Below are 23028 nucleotides of genomic sequence, written 5' to 3'. Positions count from 1 at the left end.
ATGATTATAACGTAAAACTCTAGGCGACGAGTTCCACCGTGGGCAACAGGTACCTTGGAGACCATCGCCGATATGAAATTCGTGCTCAACGATCCCGAAAACCCCCGATTATAAAAATTCAACACATTTCCATCAATATTGGCCGAGTTTTAAATTTTTCATTTTTGCCCTAGATGAATTTAGTTCACAAAGTTGCCTGACACTCTCTCTAATCGAATGCAAAAAGTTGCATGACGATTCATCTTACTGCACAAAATTCCTAGGTTTAATGCTTCGTTGCTTCGTCTAAAAATAAGAAACGAGAAGGTGGTTCAAGCACTTAAAAAAATAAAGAAAGTTAAACCAGTTGGACCAGATGCTATTCCTGGAGAAATATGTAGAGTATTAGGAGAGAGAGGAACAAGTTGACTAATGCCTGGTTGCTCCAACAGATCTTAAGCTTAAGGTATTCTACTATTATTTGTGTAGGTAATTTACTCACCTATTGTAATAAGAATGTGCTGCTGAATATGTTTGATGGTAATCTTTATCGTAAAGATTGCCTAAGTCTATCGAAGTGCTAAAAAAAGAAGCAGAATCCTGCGTAGATGCTACACAATCAGTTTCTGCTAAGCCGGGACTTCTGATCTCTGTCTTGACACCTGAAAAATCAATAATATGAATAATAGAGTACGTATACTACACAACCAATAATATTACTTTAGAAACAAAATAAAGTTTACAAACAAAATATAAAACAAATACAAAAGTAGGAACAATGGTTGATGCGACAGGCGATTTTGAATGCGAGTTACGCGCACGAAATCAATTGTTTAACTACAAAATTTAAATATAAAATGCGTTTGTGCAGTTTTCGTATGCAAATGTTGTATTTTGCCGCAAATGAAGTCAGTCAGTTTCTATAAAGCTGTTAAATAAATAAACGTTGATCATGATGGGTGGAAGTTGTAGCTGGATTTGTGTAGTTTCGAAAAAAGTAGTTATGTAATCGAAAAGAAGCAATTTAAACGTTATAGATCATTTTTAATCTGAAATTTTTAAATCAATTGTTTTTAAGTATATTTCAAATGCCTCATTTGTTGCCAAAACTCAAAATCGAAATTTCCTGTTCCTTATAGGTTTTAAAGATTAGGCATTAAAAATGGAAATTCCACAGTGACCGGTCAATGGAAATAAATTTAATTAATCTCATGAAAATCGTAAAAAATGTGAAAAATCGCACAATAGTCCAGGAACCGAAGCATTTCACCTCGCAATTTTTACAGAATGGATCGATTTGCTTGAAAATTTGAGAATAAGTAGTGGATAGTTCAAGGATCAAAATCTATATGATGCCGAAATGCGCTTTTACCATGGGGTCGGTTGCCACCCCATCTTAAGGGTGGAAATTTTTTATTATATTTTGACTTCAAAAGTTGATAAAAACATTCATTCTAAGCAAAAAATGTTTTATACATTTTTTTGATAAAATTAATACTTTTCGATTTATTCGCTATCGAAAGTGTTAGTTTTATATAGAAAAATCAATGTTATTCGATATATACTCATTTACCATTCACTCAATTTTTGCCGTAGAAAAATTTTTTTCAAACCAAGTTCTTGGGAATTAAATAACCTACAAGTTCATATTAAAACATTTTTTCGTATATCTGATGCTAATCTTTCTATTTTGAAGAAAATGGCATTTTTTACCAAACTACAAAAAGTCGTTATTCGCTTTTAACTCTAGTTTTTTAAAAACTAATTATTGTAAGCCAGTCAAACTTTTAAAATCTATTAACAATACATAAATAAAGAAGAATTATTAAGGCCAATGACTAAAAGCAAAGCTAACTTACATTATTATGCTTCCAATTGGATTTTTTTTTTTTGAAAAAAATATATTGATTTTTTAACCGTAACCTTTTTAATTTTTATCTTAGAAAGTTTGTTAAAAAATAGTTTGGTAGGTTTTTATAAGATCTATAAGACTGTTAATACCAAATCCTTTTAAAATCCTCAGTCGCAAGAAGCGGTGACTTTGAAAGGGTTGGTAAAGGTGATTTTTGCATGTTATTACAAGTTTTAATTGTCAATAGCTCACTCAATTTTTACCGTAGAGAAAATTCTTGCAAACCAAGTTCTTGTGAAATGATTGGAGAAGCTTATTGAAGGAGGCCAAGGCTCGATTTGGGCTGTAGTGCCATTGGATGGATGGATGGAAGTTCTTGTGAATTAAATAAGCTACAATTTTATATTTAAATATTTTTTTGTATCTCTGATGATAATCTTTCTATTCTGAAGAAAAAGGAATTTTTTACCAAACTTCAAAAATTCGATATTTGCTTTTGACTCCATTTTTTTAAAAACTAATCATTCTAAACCAGTTAAACTTCTAGAACCTATTAATAATACATAAGTAAAGAAGAAGAAATAAGGTCAATAACTAATTTTAATCAGGGTGGTGATTAGGGGTTTGCTTTCGATCACTTTTTCGCTGAAAAATATAGGGTCTGACATTCTTTTCATTATAAGCCACCTAATTTTTGAGCTAAAGACTTTTTTTTATTTCTGAAGATAGATATTTTTAAATACTTCAAATTAGTTTAAACAAGTGATCCTCGAAAAATGCATAGTTTTCCCGTCTTTTGACTTAGAAACTACAATATTTAGCATTTGCCGAAGAAGACCTAACATATATTAAAGTATAGCTCGATTACTATTGGTCTTAAAGAAAATTTAAAAACACGGTTTTGTTGATTTTTTCAAAAGATACATTTTTTTAAGCAAAGATGTTTTGATAAAACAAAAACTTTTTGAGTTATTTGCAGAAAACTGATTAAAAACAATAATTTTTTTAATATAGAACTAACACTTTCGATAGCGAATAAATAGAAAACTGTTAATTTTATCAAAAAAATGTATAGAACATTTTTTGCTTAGAATGAATGTTTTTACCAACTTTTGCAGTCAAAATATAATAAAAAATTTTCACCCCCGACATGGGGTGGCAACCACCCCCATGGTAAAAGCGCCTTTTGGTATCATATAGATTTTGATGCTTGGACTATCCACTAATTATTTTCAAATTTTCAAGCAAATCGATCAATTCTGTAAAAATTGCGAGGTTTTGTCCTATTTTAAGCTTCATTACTTGGACCACAACGTTTATTTGTTTAGCAGCTTTATAGAAATTGACTTTATTTGCGGCCAAATTAAAAAAAAAAGAATGCGTGTGTACTTTGTACGGACGTAAGAAGTTATACTTCTATTATATAATTTCAACAAAATAAATATACTTAACAGTTTATTTGCATTTTATTTAAATATTAAAATAACTTTGTTACCTACCACTTTCAAAAAATTTTTATTAAAGCAATACCAAAAATTAAAAAAAAAAAGAAAGAATATGAATCGTCCGGGATTTGAACCCGGGACTTCTCGATCTCTGGTCCAACGCTCTACAAACCAAACTATCAAGCCCCGTCTACGTGACGTCTCGGATATAATAATGACACATCACGGTGACAAATAGATCAAGTGAAGTATAAAAATGTTATAATAGATATTTTATTATTTTACTCCCGATGAAGACAAATCCAAAGACACAAAAATTATAATAAATAATACATTTACTAAAAACACTAATATATTCTTTTAATGACTTATTTGCGCTGATACATACAAAAAAATCACTCTTGTACGTAATGTACATAACTTGAAAGATTAGTAACGCACTACATACTGTCTGTGTGCGCATGGGCCCAGAATTATAATATTTCACTCTCGATCGTAAAGAAGTATAACTTCAAAAATTGCATACGAAATCTAAACTATTCAGCTTTAAAACACATTTTGATTTTTGTTCATATGTGATCATATCAATGTGATCGACACAATGTGATCAAAAAATATCTGACTGTTACCGTCGAGTAGACACAAATTTTATTTTCGCGAACATAACTGACATTCAAAATCGCCGATTGCTTTAAGCGTTGTTTCTGAGCGAACGGTTCATTCTACACAAAAAGTGATAGCACACATTTTCGTTTAAAATTATATCAGCTACATTTTTTATACGGTGCATAGATTCTTGGTAAATCCTTAGATTATAGAAACGATTTCCAGTTTCGTTAATCTAAGGGTAAATCGATATTTTCCACCCCCCTATGACGTGGAAATTTAGAAGAAGCCCGAAGGAGGAGTGCCAAACTTTTTGCAACTTTTTTGAGATTCCAAAATTGACATTTTCATAAAAATTCTGCGTGTTCGTATGATTTTTAGAGGTTCAGTGGCATATCATCATTCAATATTCGCTTGTCCACTGCTGGATATAGTATAGATCTCCCTCATAAATTTCCATCTATTACGATCTTGTGCCTCTTGCATCCAATTCCTATGACAACGTTTTAGATCATCAGTCAATCAGTCCAACGTGTTGGTGGACGACTTCTGCTTCGGTAGGCATCTTGGTCTCCATTCCAGTATCCGCTTTGTCCATCTGTTCCACGTAACCTCCCAGTTCCATTTCAGGGTTGCTACTCTCTCTACTGCATCAGCCAGTCTTGTTCTTTGTCGTAGCTGGTGGTTTGGGATCTTGTCTCGTAGTGAAACGCCCAACATAGCACGCCCCATCGCCCTTTTGAGACACACGGATCTTTTGCACCTTGTCATGGTCAACGTTTCCGCACCGTAAGTCAACACTTACAAAACACACTGAAGGTTTTTTCTTTTAATGCATATTATTGGTATGTCAGACGATTTGAAAGTATGGTTCAACTTGCCGAAGGCTGCCCGAGTCATTCTTATACGACGGAGAAGCTCAACGGTTTGGTTATCTTTTCCTATGCGAATCTCATGACCTAGGTATTTCGTGGCTTGTCTTTTTTACTTTTGCATATAGCCGCTTAGAGGGCACCACCACTAAAACCTTCCGACACAAACGTAACTTCAATCTTTTGTTGACATAAATCGAGAATTTCATTTCGATACAAGAAGTCGTGTAGATACAGTGAATTTTTGAAATTAGCGAGTCGGTCGAAAAATGGATCTTAGCCGAGAACATTTTCGAGCAATAATTTTTTACAATTTTCAGGGAGGATTATCCCAACAGCAATGTCACACTGAAATGATTTCTGTGTTTGGGAATGAAGCATCACACCGTCCACTATTTCCCGCTGGTATTGCGATTGCGAATTTCAACGTGTCTCAGCGACGAATCCAGGCCAGGTCCACCCAAAACATCAGTCAAGCGGCAAAACATTGATGCGGTTCGTCAATTAGTTAAAAATGACCGCCGTGTAACACACCGGGAGATAGAGGCATCATTGGGCATTTCAAAGACCTCGATCCCTACATGAAGAGTGTGTTAGGAAGTTGGTTTGCCGTTAGATTCCTCATTTGCTTCTTCTTCTTAAGGTGCCGAGACCGCTTGTCGATCGTTGGCTCTCATGTTGCCCAGCATATTAACAATCATTGTCTTATTTACAGCCGCACGAAATAGTTCAGTGCTAGTTTTCCCAAACCATTGGCGTAGGTTTTTAAGCCAAGAAGTTGTACGGCGGCCCACACTTCTTTTTCCCATTATTTTACCTTGCATGACAAGGTGAAGTATGTCATATTTTTCTGGGTGACGCATTATATGACCAAAGTATTCCAATTTGCGCCTTTTAACCGTGTTCACTACTTCGCAACTTTTATTCAAACGTTGCAAAACCCTTTCGTTTGTGACTCTTTCTACCCAACTGATCTTCAGGATACGGCGGTAGACCCACATTTCAAATGCTTCTAGGTTTTTTAAAAGCGATTCTGTCAGTGTCCATGCTTCGACCCCGTAAAGTAGTACTGGGAATATATAACATCGGACCATTCTTATGCGAATTTCCAAATTTAGATCATGACTGCACAGGATTTTCTTAAATTTCATAAGATTTGTTCTTGCTTTGGCAATTCTACTTTTTATTTCTGTACTAGGGTTCCAGCTTTCATTAATATGAGTACCCAGATATACAAGATTACTTACTCGTTCAATTGAGTCATTACCGACTGTTACGTTATAGTTATTATTATTTACGGCTGCCTGTTTACTAATAACCATAAACTTTGTTTTTTTTGCGTTAAGTTTGAGTCCATATATCGCGCAGAATGCCACCATTCGGTTCAATAACGCTTACAGAAGAGCAAAAAGCGGCTCGCGTCAATTGGTGTCGAAAAACATTGGAACGGTTCAACAAAGGAAGCTCAAAACACGTTGTATTGTCAGTGGCGATGAATCTTGGATTTACTTCTAGCAACCGGAAAATAAACGCCAATCCGCTCTGTGATCCGTCCTCGAAGTGTGTCAAAGAAAATGGTCGCAACTTTTGTGTCAAAAGCTGGTCATGTGGCAACAATTGCTCTAGAATCTAGAAGATCGAAGAACGGTTACTTCTGATTGGTATATAACCGTTTGTTTACCAGAAGTTATCGCGAAACTCCGACAAAGCAACACACAACGGCGAATCATGCTACACCATGACAATGCAAGCGCTCACACTGCCCAAAAAACAATAGAGATTTGGAGCTTTAAAACATCGAAGAATCAGAGATCAAGAATTCAATGCGTGGGCGGCGATTCCAGTCGCCAGAAGAAGCCATCGATGCCTTTAAAACGGCCATTTTGCAGGTGTCCGCTGAAGATTGAATTAACTGTTTTACCAATTGGTTTGAACGTATGCAAAAGTGTATCGATCTTGGTGGGGCATATTTTGAAAAGCAATAAAGTACTTTAAGTCTATAAATTTTTTGTTTTTATGGCTATATGCAAATCTAAAAAGACAACCTATCGTATAGGCCAGTGGTGCTCAGACTTATACTGTGTGGGATCTACCACATAAACTGAAAGCGTCCAGCGATCGACTGCTAATAAAAAAACAACAGTTTTGAAAATAGAAATCTTTGTTGCACATTTCTATTTGATAAAAAGTTGTAACTTCAGAGAGTTGTAATTAAAGTCATGTTTTTCATCCTAATTTTATTTGGATGTTGACGCATGGCACTGCATAACATTCACAAGATTTTCATATGAGGGTACAGAATTATCGAGGGCCAGATGCAAGCATGATGAGATATGGGACTGCATAGCTACACTGATGAAGCATAAGAGGCAGAAATAGCTATCTGTAGATGGTGGTCCAACTCTGAATCAAATTAAAACAAAACTGCCTTTCACCCTTGTTCTTTTTTACTCAGATTTTTGAGTACTCGAAACTGTCTTTCGGCACTTTTTCCTAGACGACAAGGGAGTAGATACGTGACCATTGACCATTGTCCTTTCTACTTTCTTCTATATTCGTCGTATCCGTGCTTATTTAGCCGGAGATTCAGGATGTAACCAGAAAGCAGTTTCTTTCGACGCAAAGTCTTGAATTTAAAATATTGTTTATTGTTTTATTTCAATTATTTTAATTGTTTTATTACAGTAAACTTTGCATCTGGGTCTTTTCGTCGTCTTCCTAGTTTTACTGGAGATGTCGCTGTTTTCCGTCTCAAAGGTGGAATTACTGCATCGCGGTGATTTCCCTTAAAAGGCAGGATTGTTGATTTTTGATTCAGAGTTGTGACTGCATAGCTATACTGATGAATCGTAAGATACAGAAATAGCTATCTGTAGATGGTGGTCCAACTCTGAATCAAATTAAAACAAAACTGCCTTTCCTCCATGATGAGATATGTTAGTCAGTTAGCCGATTATGATACTTTAATTTCACTACCTTCATTTGGGAAAATGCAGACTCATACAAGTACGTTGATCCAAAGAATGCTATGAGCTTCAGAGCTATTTGCCTCAAAGATGGATATTTGTTATACGGTATGAAAGACCAACATTTCTTATCAGGCGCTCTGGACTTAAGGTGAATATAAGTATCCGAACCGAAATTATTTTCAGTGCCTCATTTTGGAGGGAAATTCTATCCATATTGAAAGTAATTAATATTTCAGTGGCAATTTTTTTCAGTTCTTCACAAGAAAATGGATTAGACATGAATGTTACAATATCTGTCGGTTTCTTAAAATCAGCCAAGCATCTTTCAAACTCGCCATGAACTACTTGCATCTCCGTCTCATAATAAATATAATTCAAATGGGCGGTTAACCTTTTTTTCAACGATAGAAAGTTGTTTAAATTCTTTCTGTTCATTTGATTAATCAAAAATAACAATTTGTTGACAAAGGAATGTACTGCGCTCATCATATCGATAATGGTTATTTTTACCCTGTATTTCCAAATTAAGGAGGTTCAAATGATTTGCTAAATCTGATACGAAAGCCAGATCACCGAGCTTTTCGTTTTGAAGTAAATTTTCCCCTCGTTCTTCTAGGAAAGAAATTATCTCGGGACTAATTATTTCAACCACCTCACATGCAGAAGTAAATTAGTGTCCACATGTTTTTCATTTGTATTTTTTCCGTGAATCGCGATCGACTTCAAAATCTTTGGCGATCGACTCTTTGAGCACCGCTGGTATAGCCATTACCTGGTCTATGGATCTTGTTCCTACGCATATACAGGGTGAGTTTTTAGTGCGGGATCGGTCGATAACTCCATTATGGTATAAAATATCGAGAAAAGTTATTTAAAAAAAATGTAGGCAATGATATTCTCCACGCTTGGAAAATATGTCCATTTCTACAGGGTGATCAGTAACTGCGTGGTATATCAAACATATAATTTTTTAAATGGGACACCCTATATATTTTTTTATATTTATATTCCCCTCATAATTCTTGTTCATTTAATATATGGTTTTGCATTACTATACAGAGTATTTAACAAGTTATGACCATTTTTATTTCGAAATCACTATGAGATTAACACCCTGTATATAAAGAAGTAATTCGTAGACAATAATTTGTCTTATGTAGTAAGATAAACAATATACTGTAGTTTTTAAATTAAGTCCAATTCACATCATTGACGAATATTTGTATACAGGGTGACCTACAAAACCAAATTACGATTATATTTTATTTTTTAACATTATTGTATTTAATATACTCTTTCATTTTTATATAGCATTCCCTATATCTAAACTGATTACTTTCCGAGATATTTTTAGTTTTCTTCAAATCTCGGGAATACATTCAATTTTTCTAGTAGAAATAAGTTAGTATTGAGTGATAATTAAACAAAATTATTTTTATTAGATAAATAACTAACACAAAATATAAACCATAGCAATATGCAGTGAATATACCCAAAATGTGATATTAAGAAATTATCATATTTCCCTAATATACAAGAATCGTAAAATTCCTACAAAAAAACTTTGTATTGTATATAATAATATCACAAGATTATTTTTATTCAATAAATAACTTACTTGCAACAAAGTCAAAACAATATACAACTGATGTAACAGTTTTTAGATTGGTATATCAACAGCATTCTAAGCCAATATTTTTTTAGTAGAACATTCATTTTTATAAGCACTTTTAAACTACAAAACAAAATTAAGATTTTCTCAATTTTCTTTTTAATAGATCACCCTATATTTTATTTTTTTGTTAATATTGTATTTATGATACTCTTTCATTTTTATATTACTTTCTGAGATATTTTTAGTTTTCTTCATTTGCCGGGAATACATTCAATTCTTATAAATATAAATAACTTAACAAATAAGTATTATGTAATAATATAACAAATATTTTCATTCAATAAATAACTAACAAAAAAATAATAAACCATAACAAAATTTAATGAATGTACCAATTAATGTGATGTTAAGGATTTAAGTCTAAAGTAAATGTTGAAAATGACCACTTTCAACGTCTATGCCATTTTGTAACCGATATTCAAATGACCGAGCCACATTTCTAACATTTTTGTAAGTCAATATTATTAAAAGCTTCTTTTATTCTATTTTTCATATCATCAAGCGTTGTTGGATGCTTCTGGTATACAAGGTTTTTTATATAGCCCCACTTGAAAAAAATCAATTTTGGAAGAACTGGAGCACCGTCGTATAAAAACCTCAACCGTCAAAAAATGTGGACCAATCACATAATCTCTAACAATATCACCTTAAACATTTATAGATCACCTAGTTTGAGTGTTAACAAAGTAGGGATTTCTTGATGCATATTAATGAAATTTAATATGAAAATTATATTATTAATAACTGCGGGTCACAATCTGCAATTAGGAATGTGTTACTAAAAACTTCTTGGCTTAGAATGCTGTTGATATAATAATCTAAAAACTATTAAATTAGTTGTATATTGTTTTGATTTATGTTTTGTGTGAGTTGTTTATTAAATAAAAATATTCTTGTAATTTTATTATACACAAGATACCTATATTTTTTTGTAGGAATTGTATGATTCTTGTATATTAGGGAAATATGATAATTCCTTAATATCACATTTATTGATACATTCATTGCATATTGCTATGGTTTAAATTTTGTGTTAGTTATTTACTAAATAAAAATAATTTTGTTTAATTATCATTCAATACCAACTTATTTCTACTAGAAAAATTGAATGTATTCCCGAAAGTTGAAGAAAACTAAAAATATCTCCTAAAGTAATAAGTTTAGATATAGGGAATGCTATATAAATATGAAAGAGTATAATAAATACAATATTTTTGAAAAATAAAATATAGGGTGATCCATTTAAAAAAATAGAGAAAATCGTAATTTGGTTTTGTAGTTCACCCTGTATACAAACATTCGTCAATGATTTTAATTGGACTTAATTTAAAAACTACAGTATATTGTTTATCTTACTACATAAAACAAATTATTGTCTATGAATTACTTCTTTATATACAGGGTGTTAATCTCATAGAGATTTCGAAATAAAAATGGTCATAACTTGTTAAATACTCTGTATAGTAATACAAAACCCTATATTATATGAACAAGAATTACGAGGGGAATATAAATATGAAAAACTATATAGGGTGTCCCATTTAAAAATTTATATGTTTGATATACCACGCTGTTATTGATCACCCTGTAGAAATGGACATATTTTCCAAGCGTGGAGAAAATGATTGCCTACATTTTTTCTAAATAACTTTTTTCGATATTCTATACCGTAATGGAATTATCGACCGATCCCGCACTAAAAACTCACCCTGTATCTTCGCTGACTACAAGCTCTGTCATCATCTGGGTTTTAGATATATTTATTTTCAATCTCCCTTGTAGCGAGGAAAGGTAGAGCTGATTTAAAAGTTCTTTGGCCTCATCTATCCTATCAGCTATTAGCTATTCTTCTTCTTCTTTAGGTTCCGTCTCCTCTAAGGAGATTGGTAATCATCACAGCCATTTTCACTTTTGACAATGCAGCTCTGAGCAAGTCGAAGTCGATGGAACTGCAATTATACCACTTTCTCAGATTGTTGAGCCAGGAGATGCGTCTTCTTCCAATATTTCGTTTCCTTGTATGTATTATGGTTGGTAGCAACACATATTTAGCCCCTCTCATAACGTAGATATTGTAACTTTGGGGGCGTTCAAGTAGTACGTAACACAATTTTTGAAGATTTTTGACCCCTCCATCTCCCCAACCTGACATATGGATCGGAGACATGGACCATCTCCAAAGCAGATGAAAACCTTCTGCTTATATTTGAACGAAGGATTTTTTTTATAGCCTTTTTTTCTATTCGAAATGTCGAATACAGGCCTCTCCCATTTCTCGCCATTCATCTCTGTTGTGTGTGAGGCGTTTCCACATTGGTCCTGCGACTCTTCTGATGTCATCGCTCCAGCGCATTTGAGGTCTTCCTCTTGGTCTCTTCGCTTCGTACGGTCGCCAGTTTCCAACTTCCTTGCTCCATCTACCATTTTCGAGACGTTCTTTGTGTCCAGCCCATTTCCATTTTAATTTAGCCGCTTGTTCCACGGCATCCCTTACTTTTGTTTTGTTTCGGGTTGCTTCGTTTGTTTGCCGATCTATGAGTGAGATACCAAGCATCTGTCGTTCCATGGCTCTTTGAGTTTTTCTAATCTTGTCCATGTTCATTTTTGTGAATGTCCAGGTTTGAGCTCCGTAAGTGAGAACGGGAAGGATACAAGAATCGAACACTTTGGTTCGAAGGTATTGTGGTATCTTTTTGTCTTTTAGTATATATGAGAGTTTTCCGAATGCCATTCTTACTCGTCTGCTTATTTCGGTAGTTTGGTTTTCTTTGTTTACCTTGATATTCTGACCTAGATATATATATTCTTTTACATGTTCCACTTTTGTTCCTTGGATGGTTATCGTTGGTTGATCATCTTTGTTCGACATTAGCTTAGTTTTGCTCAAGTTCATTTTTAGTCCTTTTTTAAGGATTCTCTATGAAGCTCATCGATCATCACCTTCAGTTCTTTCCAGCTGTCGGCTATTAGTACCACGTCATCTGCATATCTTAGGTGGTTTAAATACTTTCCATTTATCGAGAGTCCCTTTGTTTCCCAATTTAATGATTTAAAGATGTCTTCAAGTGCGGCAGTAAATAGTTTTGGAGATATGGTGTCTCCCTGTCTTACTCCTCGGTTGATTTTGATTGGCCTAGTTTTCATGTCGTTATCCATCGTGACTACCATTTCAGCATGTTTGTATATATTATGTATTAATATCCTATATCTAGAATCGATTCTGCTATTGACCAGTGCTTCCTCAATAGCCCATAATTCTATGCTGTCAAAAGGTTTTTCGTAATCTATAAATGCTAAGCAGATTGGTAAATTGTATTCGTTAACTTTTTCTATTAGGATCTTTAGTGTGTGAAGATGGTCGCATGTACTGAAGCCTTTTCTAAAACCGGCTTGTTCTGCTGGTTGATATACATCGAACTTTGTTGTCAATCTATTTGTAATTATTTTTGTGAATGTTTTATAAAGTTGTGATAGTAGTAATATTGGACGATAATTTTTCAGATCTGTATTGTCACCTTTTTTGTGTATTAAGATTGTGTTAGCAGTATTCCATTCCTTTGGTATGTTTCCTTCAAATAGGCATTTATTAAAAAGTATTTTTAGGTATCTGATAACTTCTTCCCCGCCGTCTTTCAGCATTTCTGCCAGAATTCCATCGTTACCCGGCGCTTTATTTCTTTTCATTTCTTTAAGTGCATTTTCTATTTCTGCTTCGCTTATTTCGGGCATTAATTCAGAGTTTACGTTTGTTATTTGTCTTTTCAGATTTTGCTTTGAACAGTCGGGGGGATCGTTTTTGAATGGTATAATTCACTATAGAAGTTTTCAATTATCTTCGATATCTGAACTTTGCTTGTTTCTAGTTGGCCTTGTTGATTTTTTATAGCTATAATATTTTTCTTGCCTAATTTCCGTTTGGTATATTTCAGACTTCGATTTTTCTCTATCACTTCTTCTATATGGTCTTCTTGCTGTTTTCTAATATCGTCTTTTATCTGTTTTCGTATGGCTCGGTTAAGTTCCTTGTATTCTGTGGTATTTCTTTTGTTTCGTGACAAGAGCTCTCCTCGTTGTTTCAGCATATTCTGCGATTCTGCACTTATTTTGGATTTTTTATTTTTATGACGGGTCGCTATTTCAGAGCTAGTATTCAATAGTTCTTTTGTTATAACTGAGTTAATTTTATTTATGCTGAGTTGTTCTAGATTCAGTGCTTGGGCGGTTTTTAATTTACTAGCATATTTTTCTTTATCGGCTTTTAGCTTTTCTGTATCTATTTGTGTCGTGTTCTTAAAGTTAGTTCTACGTTTGCTATACCCAATTCTTAGTTTAGCTCTAACCATTCTATGATCGCTTCCCAGAGAGACCGAATTTATTACTGTTACATCTTCTACGACATCTTTCTTGTTACACATGATGTAATCAATTTCGTTCCGTGTTTTTCCGTTTGGTGATAACCACGTCCACTTCCTTTGCGGTTTTTTCTTATAAAATGTGTTCATTGCAAAATATTTGTTGCTATGTAGGAAGTTCACAAGGGTTTCTCCTCTATCATTTCTAACACCATAGCCGAATTCACCAATATAGCTTTCAGTTTCTTCTAGTCGTTGTCCGATCTTAGCGTTGAAATCTCCTATTATTAGTGTATAGGTGCTGTGATAGCACGTGTTGGTTTCTATTATTTTCTCGTAGAACTCATCTATCTCTTCATCGGGATGTGTTGAAGTTGGGGCGTACACTTGAATAATTTTTAGGGTGATTTTCTCGTGTATATTCATCATAATCATTGCAATTCTTTCCGAGATTCCCACATATTGTTCTATTCTACTAGCATATTTCTTAGAAACCAGAAATTCTACGCCGTTTAGACTTTGCTCATCGTGCCCTTTGTAATACAAGATGTTACCTGATTGCAATGTTATGCGCTCTTCGCCTTTCCTTTTTACCTCTGCGAGACCAATTATGTCCCAGTTCAGGTCCTTTATTTCTTCTTCTAGCTCATAGATTTTCTCATCTTTGTTTAATGACCTTACGTTGAGTGTTGCTATATTCAAATTTGTAGTCTTGAACGAAGGATCCTGAGAGGAATATTCGGTGGCATCTGTGAAAATAGTGTTTGGATGAGGAGGTACAACTACAAGATATATCACCGATATTAAACATATATTCGGTGGTAAAGACGTAGTATCTCTTATAAGAATAGGAAGACTAAGATGGGCAGGACATCTAGCAAGCTCACAGCATAACAACCCTTCTAGAAGAATCCTTATGTCACAACCTGTGGGAAGTAGAAATAGGGGCAGGCCAAAACTTACATGGAAGGATGGTGTAGATGAGGATGGGAGAAAAATAGGCGCAGCAAACTGGCAACGGTTGGCAATGGATAGGACTGACTGGCGTAATAGACTTGGGAAGGTCGAGGCTCTTTCATAGGGCTGTAGCATCATTGATGATGGATGATCTCCCCAACCTGCGTTACGTAATACTTGAACGCCTTCTTTCTTATCTTAATCGTATTCATGATTTCCTTTTTCTTTTTCATCTTTCTGAGGACCTCAACATTTGTTATTCGGTCTACCCAACTTATTTTTAATATTCTTCCTAAGGTCTACATCTCGAATACTTTAAGTTGATCGCTTATTTCTTTCTTTAAAGTTCAAGCATTAATTAGCTATTAGCTGGTAGGATTAATAATAATTAAGTATATATGCCACAAATTATATTTGTATAAAGTTTCACCGAGTGATTATTTACAAATTTACTTCTTACTATTAGTGGTAATCTTTTTGGGCATTTTTTGCTGTTCCAAAATTAAGATTCTTAGCAAAATTAAACTTTTTAGTGATCAAAACTCTGGTGACTGGAATAATATTTAAGTACAATAACTGAAATAAAAAGAAATATGTTTATTTAGTCCATTGAAATGTTACATTTAGTGTGCATTTCTTAGAGGAGTCAATTTTATTTTTTTAATGTGTAGGGGGGTTCAGTAGAAGCTTAAGTTCAAGTTTTTGGGGTTGAGGCCCTTGTCCCCCGGCCGCCATCTTGGAAAAAGAGGTACAAAGGGATTTCGCGCTGTATCTCGTAAACTAGCTACCCTACAGAAAATTTAATTTCACATAAAATGAAGCAAATTAAATTTTCTACAATTTTATATCTATTACTTTTTATCGTAAAGTTACCAACAAAAAAGTTATAAACAAAAATAAGAGAAAATTTTGTAAGAAATTTCCTTTTGGAGGTTATAACTTTTTTTACGTTCATTTCACAATAAAATAATATCATAGCGATTTTGTAGAGGATTTTTCAATGAACAATTTTCACTATAAAGTTGTTTAATTTTATTTATTATCTAGGTTTTACAGCGCTCCAAACTTGACCAGATTCTCGAATTCTCGTAGAAATCTATATATTCGACGAGCGGCATTAACCGTTATGCCAACCACGAAAATCAAATTTAAGGTGAATGATCAATTTTGGTCTATTTTTATGTTTTAGAGGTCGCTGAATCCGAATATGAAGTTTATTTTTATCTAGAGTTGGTTAAACATGTTAAAAAAGTAATTTTATACAAAAATGCCAAAAATCAATTTTGATGATTTTTCAAATTTACCTCGCTGTATCTTTGGTCGCTGTAAATATTTCCGTTTAAAAATTTTACTGTGTCATCTTTGAAGTACGTAGATAACAATGAAATTTGTCAAAATGTTTAAACACATTAAAAAAGGAGTTGTTAATTTATTAACATTTTGTCATCATATTTCGTTAGTTTCATGTTTACTTAAAAAAGTTGAGTGACAAACTTTTTAGCTTATAATTTTAACCAACACAACAATAAAATATAGTTCATGAAGAAGTTTTTTGGAAAATTTTAAGTCAAAATATATAATAGGAAAAAAGTTATGTTACTTCATATACAAGCGGCACACCCCAAAAAAACGCTTATATCTCGAGATCCTGACCACGGTGTGGTGAATGGCTAATTTTTATCATACTTTATGATTTTGATATCAAAAATCGTTTTTTTGCTCTGCTTAAGAATTTTGCATTTTGCGGTTGCGTCATTCTTCTTCTGAAGCGGCGAATTTGTCCTCAAACAACTTCTTGGGCCTTTTCTCTATATGCTTAGAGTTATAAGTTTTATAGTGGGAAGAAAGGTCAAAAACAGATTAATAATAGCATAGTAATGTTAAAATCATAGTAAATTGTATGAATAAAAAATATATAGGTATAGATAGAAAATTAAGCCTAACTTTTGTTTTTATTGTATCCCTACGAGCATTCGAGAATCTGGTCGAGTTTGGAGCGTTGTAAAACCTATATAAATAAATAGAATTAAACAATTTTATAGTGGAAATTGTTCGCTAAAAAACCCTCTACAAAATTGCTATAATGTTATTTTATTTCAAAATGAACTGAAAAAAAGTTATAACATCCAAAAGGAAACTTGTTAAAAGAAATTTACATATTTTTGGTTATATCTTTTTTGTTGGTCACTTGACGATAAAAAGTAATAGAAACAAAATTGTGGAAAATTTAATTTGCTACATTTTATGTTTAATTAGATTTTCCGTAGGGTTGGTAGTTTACGAGATATAGCGCGAAACCCCTTTGCACCCCATTTCCAAAATGGCGACCGGGGACAAGGATGGCAACTCCAAAAACTTGAACTTAAGCTTCTACTGATCCACCCTACACATTAAAGAAATAAAATTGACTCCTCTAAGAAATGCAAGGTACGGCCTAAAAAATGTAATATTTTAATGGACTAATTACATTTCTGTACTTATAAGTAAAAAGGCTTATGTAAAAAATATCGATTTTGATAACTTTTTTAGTACGTTAAAAAATCGATACAAAGTAAGAGAAATAGACTGTCACCTCTATTTTAAAATATACTTCAAAAAATGCGCCAAAAAGCGTTGAATTTCAAACACTCTTCATCGCTTTTTATCGATTATTTTAACGTACTAAAAAACTTGTATTACTCAAAATAGTCAAAATCGATATTTTTTGACTTAATACCTCTTTACTTATCACTTTCAGTACAGATTCATTAGTTGCAATTTGAACAAGAAAACAAAAATTTTTGAATTACCTACCTTGGGTATCCAGTAGCGACCAGGCAGGGGTGAAGTTGGCGGTTGGTAGCGACGCGGGGGGCGACGATGACGAAAGGGGATCCGTTGGCGCAGGGTGTATCACGGTTGTCGCCGCCGTAATAGGCGTAGGAGAACCACATGTTGACGAAGACCGGCCACTTTGAGGGCTCGAGGCAGAATCGCATATTAACCTAAAACAATAATGATATTTTATTCTCGGTTTAATCAATAACAGATGTAAAAAATATTTAAGTTATTAGATGCTATTTTGTTGGTAACATAATTCGTTCAGTTATTAAAAGATTTTGCTAAATATATATAAAGGGGTACACCAAAAGAGTTTAGTAGGGCATAAAAGTTTGATGAATAGTCTCAATATAAATTGTTTAACTTTTTTTTTTAAATTCTAAAATAATGTACCTACAGTCGTCATAAAATTAGGATATTGTGGTTGGAAAGAGATTGTATTGTGAGAGTAACTAAAGTGTAGTAAGTAAATAAAAGTCCTATTATAGGACTATTTATACTTATTTTTTTATATATTTTTTAATTAACTATTCGCCAGAGTAGTTAAGAACTACAACAATAATTATATTCGCAATTTGCTGGCCCTTTGTAACCGTTGTTTCGTCGACGGAAATCAAAAATATTTGGCTCAAACAATGCTTATTGATGTGGCGATACCTAACAACAATAACCTGCGTTCTAAATACACTGAAAATATCGCTAAGGGAGCGTTCAAGTATTACGTAACGCAGTTTGGGGGGAGGGGGGTCTTGTAAAACGTTACGGCGCGTTACATGGGGAGGAGGGGGGTTCGAACAGCGCGTTACGTAACATTATTTTTTAAAAAATTAGTAAATCCTTTATAAATCCTTTATTAGTAAATCCTATATATTTTATTTTAAGGTAAATATATACCTTTTATAAAGGATTTACTATTTTTTGTATTACATGGCATACAGCCAACTACAGGAAAACTTTTTCCTTGTGGATTCTTTTTTAACTTAAATGAAAAAAAACTACGGAATTTCTTTTATGTTTTACATAGACCCCTGAATTGTATTATGTTGCACCCTCACGCTCCGGTCATGTTCCGACAACAGGACAATAATTAATAGTACCTATTCAAGTGAAAAAATCTTAAATTTGTAACACAGATGAAGCACAGTAACATCTGTTTCCAACAATTAGATGGACCTGTCTCCACAACAAAAGATTAAAAGATACAGATGTTATTTAAGAGGTTGCAGAAGGGAACTACATGTTCATAAATCTTGTATGTTTTCTGAAATCGTTTTCTGCAGTAGGTATTCATTAATGTTTTAAATACGCAAGTTTTCAAATTATTTAAAAATGTCTTTAAATAAAAAGCATTAAATACAAAACCCACTAATATTGATACTTAGTTTAGAAAATTGACAGATATTTAAAAAAATAGTACCCTTATTTAAAGTGTGATTTCAAAATTTCAAGTGAATTTCAAAATTTCACCTTGCATTATTCATAATAGACCCTACATAATACACATTTTCGAGATGAGGTTGTTAAGCAGCTTCTAAAAACAAAATATACATGGTGTTTAATTAAAATTAAAGATAATGGACTATGCTAGACTTGAGTGAATCACCCTGTATATTCAAATTTATGTTTAAATAGTCCATAGTTGAATTTAAAAGTTGACGTATCCTAGCGTTTTTATAATTTTCTAAAATAATGACACATGACAAAAACAATTTTATTCCATAAGTGGTTTCCATACATTATCATTTTAAATGATCACCCTGTATTATTCATAAAGACCATAAATTCAGATTGTTAAGCAGCTTTTCAACATATAAAAATATACAGGGTGTTAAAAAATAAAGCTTATGGACTACGGTAGTCTTGCATGAATCACCCTGTACATTTAAATTTATGTTTTTATATATAAATATCTACGGGTCTCAGCGTTTTTTAAAATTGATTAAAACATGGACAGAAATAATTTTATTCCATAAGTGCCTTCTTATATATACAGAGTGTTTCAGAAAAAGGTAACACGATCTCTAAGATATGTGAAAAACTGAAAAATAATTGGGGTTTGCTTAGTATAAAATTTTTGAAACGGCATACGTTTTCACGATACAGGACGTTGAAGAACAAAAAGTTTTACACATTTTTTTCAATATTTTTCCGAAACTACTGGCAACATCGTATAATATTTGTTATACAAAAATTTTTACTAAGCAAAATAAAATATTGAAATAATAAATATGTTATTTTATTTTAAGTTTTTATTAAAGAAGATCAAATAGAAGAATGCATGAGAAGAACAATAAAGGATGAAGCCTAAAATGTATGTAAGGATGGGGCCAAGCAGGGAAAATGTAAATGTAAAATTAGTAATAAAAGATTATTATTCTAAGTTTTGGACATATTTCATGTCATGGGACATGAAATTACGATTGGCAGGGATAACCAGACACATGAACTAAAAAGAAGAATCGTTCTTTGGTGGGCAGCATTTGGAAAACTGAGAGAAACTTTTAAGAGTGAGTTGCTCATATGCCTAAAGAGAAAGGTATTTGATCAGTGCGTCCTCCCAGTCTTGACGTACGGATCAGAAACACTTACCTTACCTAAAGCCTCGGCTACCAAACTAAGAGTAACGCAGAGAAGAATGGAGCGGTCAATGTTAGGAATAACTCTGCGAGACAAAATCAGAAACGAAGAAATCAGGAGAAGAACAAAGGTGACTGACGCCATCAAAAGGATAGCTAACTTGAAGTGGAGATGGGCAGGACACATAGCGAGAATGACACATGGGCGATGGACAAAAAGGTTATTGGAATGGAGGCCAAGAGAAGACAAGAGAAGCGCCGGTTGACCGCCTACAAGATGGACAGACGACGTAAGAAAGTTAAATAAAAACTGGATGAGAGCGGCGCAAGATAGACGTGGTTGGAAATGAGGGGAGGAGGCCTATGTTCAGCAGTAGACTTTTGAGGCTGGATGATGATTGTAAGTTTTTATTATTACCTCAAATGCGATTAAAATAATAATTCCCGTACTTTTCGCAACCTAGTTTTCCATTTAGGTTCAAATGGTGACTTGGGTGTTACGTAACGTTTAGGTAGGGGGAGGGGGTACATAAAAACGTTACGGTGCGTTACATGGGGGGAGGGGGGTCAAAAATCTTCAAAAATTGCGTTACGTAATACTTGAACGCTCCCTAAGTACAGAGATCTGGAAATTCAAATACGAAGACAATGGAGAATGCAAAGTACACAGACCATACCTATCACAGTCTCTACTACTGGAGTTATTCCGAAGAACCTCTTCCGAAGAAAACATAAAAAAGCTGGGTCTGAATGAACATGTCTATGAGACGATGCAGAAAACTGTACTGCTCTCGACGGCCAGATGTGTACGAAAATTTTTGGGAGATACACCTGCAAACCAATTCACCTAGGGCTCGATAACATGGAAAGAGTCCCACCAGAGCTCAATCCTTTTGGTACCGTAAATATCCGGGATGAGTGAATTTTCCCCTTGTATGGAGACCGAATCATAAACTTGAAAAAACAGAACACATCCAAGGAAGAATTGGGGGCGATACTCTTCAGGGGCCTCGGTCGAGACGTAATCGTTGAAACATGCTCTAACGTTAATTGGATAACGTTAAAAATCTTTTAGCTAATTTGATACATACACCTCTTTCAATTTACCTATGAAGATGTAATTAATTTAAAATGTGGGGACCTATAATAAATAAAAACAACGATTTTGCAGCTTAAAAAAGGGGACAATCTCGTTTTTACGGGAAGTTTGGTCACCCTCCCTTAAAGGGGGTGAGGGAAGTATGGCTAAATCTGGGATAAAAATAAAAACACTACGTACAATAATATAATAAAAATATCATAGTTAAGAGAGTAATTATACGATTGCCGTCAAAATACAGGACCATTATCTTTTACAAAAGCATGTGCTTTATTTTATTAGGACAATTTTACGTCAGCAAATGCTCGTTTCTAGATTTAATGAAAAGTGGCAGGTGCTTAAAATAAAAAAAGCAATAAGGAAATTCTTGCTAAAATTAATGACACCCAAATAGAAAACACCATAAAAAGAAAACTAAATCTGTCACCCGAATAAGAAAATAATCATTATTCTTGTTTATACTATACACCCGCCTTGGCCTTTTTTTAGGTAAAAACTGTCGTGAATGAAATATATTATAAAGAGCGTTATTAGTTCTTAAACATGTGTGAACCAAATGGGATGTCTCCATCTCTGTCATCTTGTCGGCCGTTTCGTTCCGTCTCTTTGTCATATTCAAAGTATTTCTAGCCCCACTTGACACTTGTTCCCTTGCATGTTTTCCGATTTGAGATGTGTTATTTCAAATAATATTTCGCCTATTTTAAGAAAAAGGAAAGCAATGTCTTTTACTGGTTGACAGATACATGTTCATATTTTTGTAGCTATGTAGTAAATAAAATAAACATTTTAATTGAAAGGTAAATTTGTATCTGTATTGAAAAATATTTCGACGTGTATTTTTATCTGTATAGACATAGACGTTGAAGGGAAATAATTTGAAGATATACAGAAAGGAAACAGATCCAATCGATATGACAATCTTAGAACATAGCTGGAATGCTATTGTAAGGTGTAAAAAGTAGGTATTTACATATACAAACTAAAAGGGGTAGTTCCCTGGGTTGACTGTTCACCATATGTAGTTAAAAACTCGTAACATGAAGTAAAACCACTTCTATGTAAAAGGTATATTTAATAAAATTTTTAAAATCCCAATGGATTATGTAAAATAGGTTCATTCAGAACGTTTTCGGACCTATCAGTCCATCATCAGTAAAATCGTGAATACTTGCTAACTAGCCCCAGAACCAAACAATGGTTGTACTTAAAATTCAATCTACATTACAGTATTGCGAAATTGGATAGGCTAACGCCGATGTTATAAGAATATCTCCGGGAATATGGTGAGACTCTAAACGAGAACCCTGACAACCATCTTGGGCCAACGAGGTCTGCCAACGAGGCCAACGAGGATCCATTGGGATTTTTAAAATTTTATCCAAAATACCTTTTACATAGAAGTGGTTTTACTTCATGTTATGAGTTTTTAGGTACGTATATCTTGATTAGACAAGGCGAAAACGGCGGGTTCTTTGGAGAAAATATTCCCATGAGATTTTTTTGCATAATCACATTCGTGAGACATTCCAGAATAAGGTTCAAGAAGTCGCCCACGCGAAAAGTGTCCAAATTTTTTTTAATCAAATTGCAAAAATTAATATTTTTGTCCGGAATAAATTTTTTTAGGTTTTTTGGACCATTATGGATAAAAAAGGTCTCTTATAATTTTTCTCTAAAGTTAATCGTTTTCGAGGTAAAAGCATTTTAAAATTGAAAAAAACGAAAAATGGCTATTTTCAAGGCTTAATAACTCGGTTAAGAGTTATTACTATGAAAGTCAGAAAGTAACTAAATCAAAGTTTAAAGCCCCCCTACAAGATCCT

General features: G+C 33.5%; 1 protein-coding gene across 1 annotated transcript in view; it reads right to left on the bottom strand.

Moving 5' to 3' along the window:
• Positions 1 to 23028, bottom strand: part of LOC114343134 (eyes absent homolog 3) — a 246123-nt gene that overhangs the window by 25761 nt on the left and 197334 nt on the right. The window contains exons 3-4 of the mRNA XM_050658608.1: positions 17501 to 17691; positions 482 to 641 (exon numbers count right to left, since the gene is read on the bottom strand). Of these exons, the coding sequence (XP_050514565.1) occupies positions 482 to 641; positions 17501 to 17691 (351 nt within the window). The remainder of the gene's footprint in view (positions 1 to 481; positions 642 to 17500; positions 17692 to 23028) is intronic.

Source organism: Diabrotica virgifera, chromosome 8 (assembly GCF_917563875.1).
Source record: "Diabrotica virgifera virgifera chromosome 8, PGI_DIABVI_V3a".
Taxonomy (NCBI): Eukaryota; Metazoa; Arthropoda; class Insecta; order Coleoptera; family Chrysomelidae; genus Diabrotica; species Diabrotica virgifera.
Note: the sequence above shows the minus strand (reverse complement) of the source record. Positions and strands in the feature narration are given on the sequence as shown.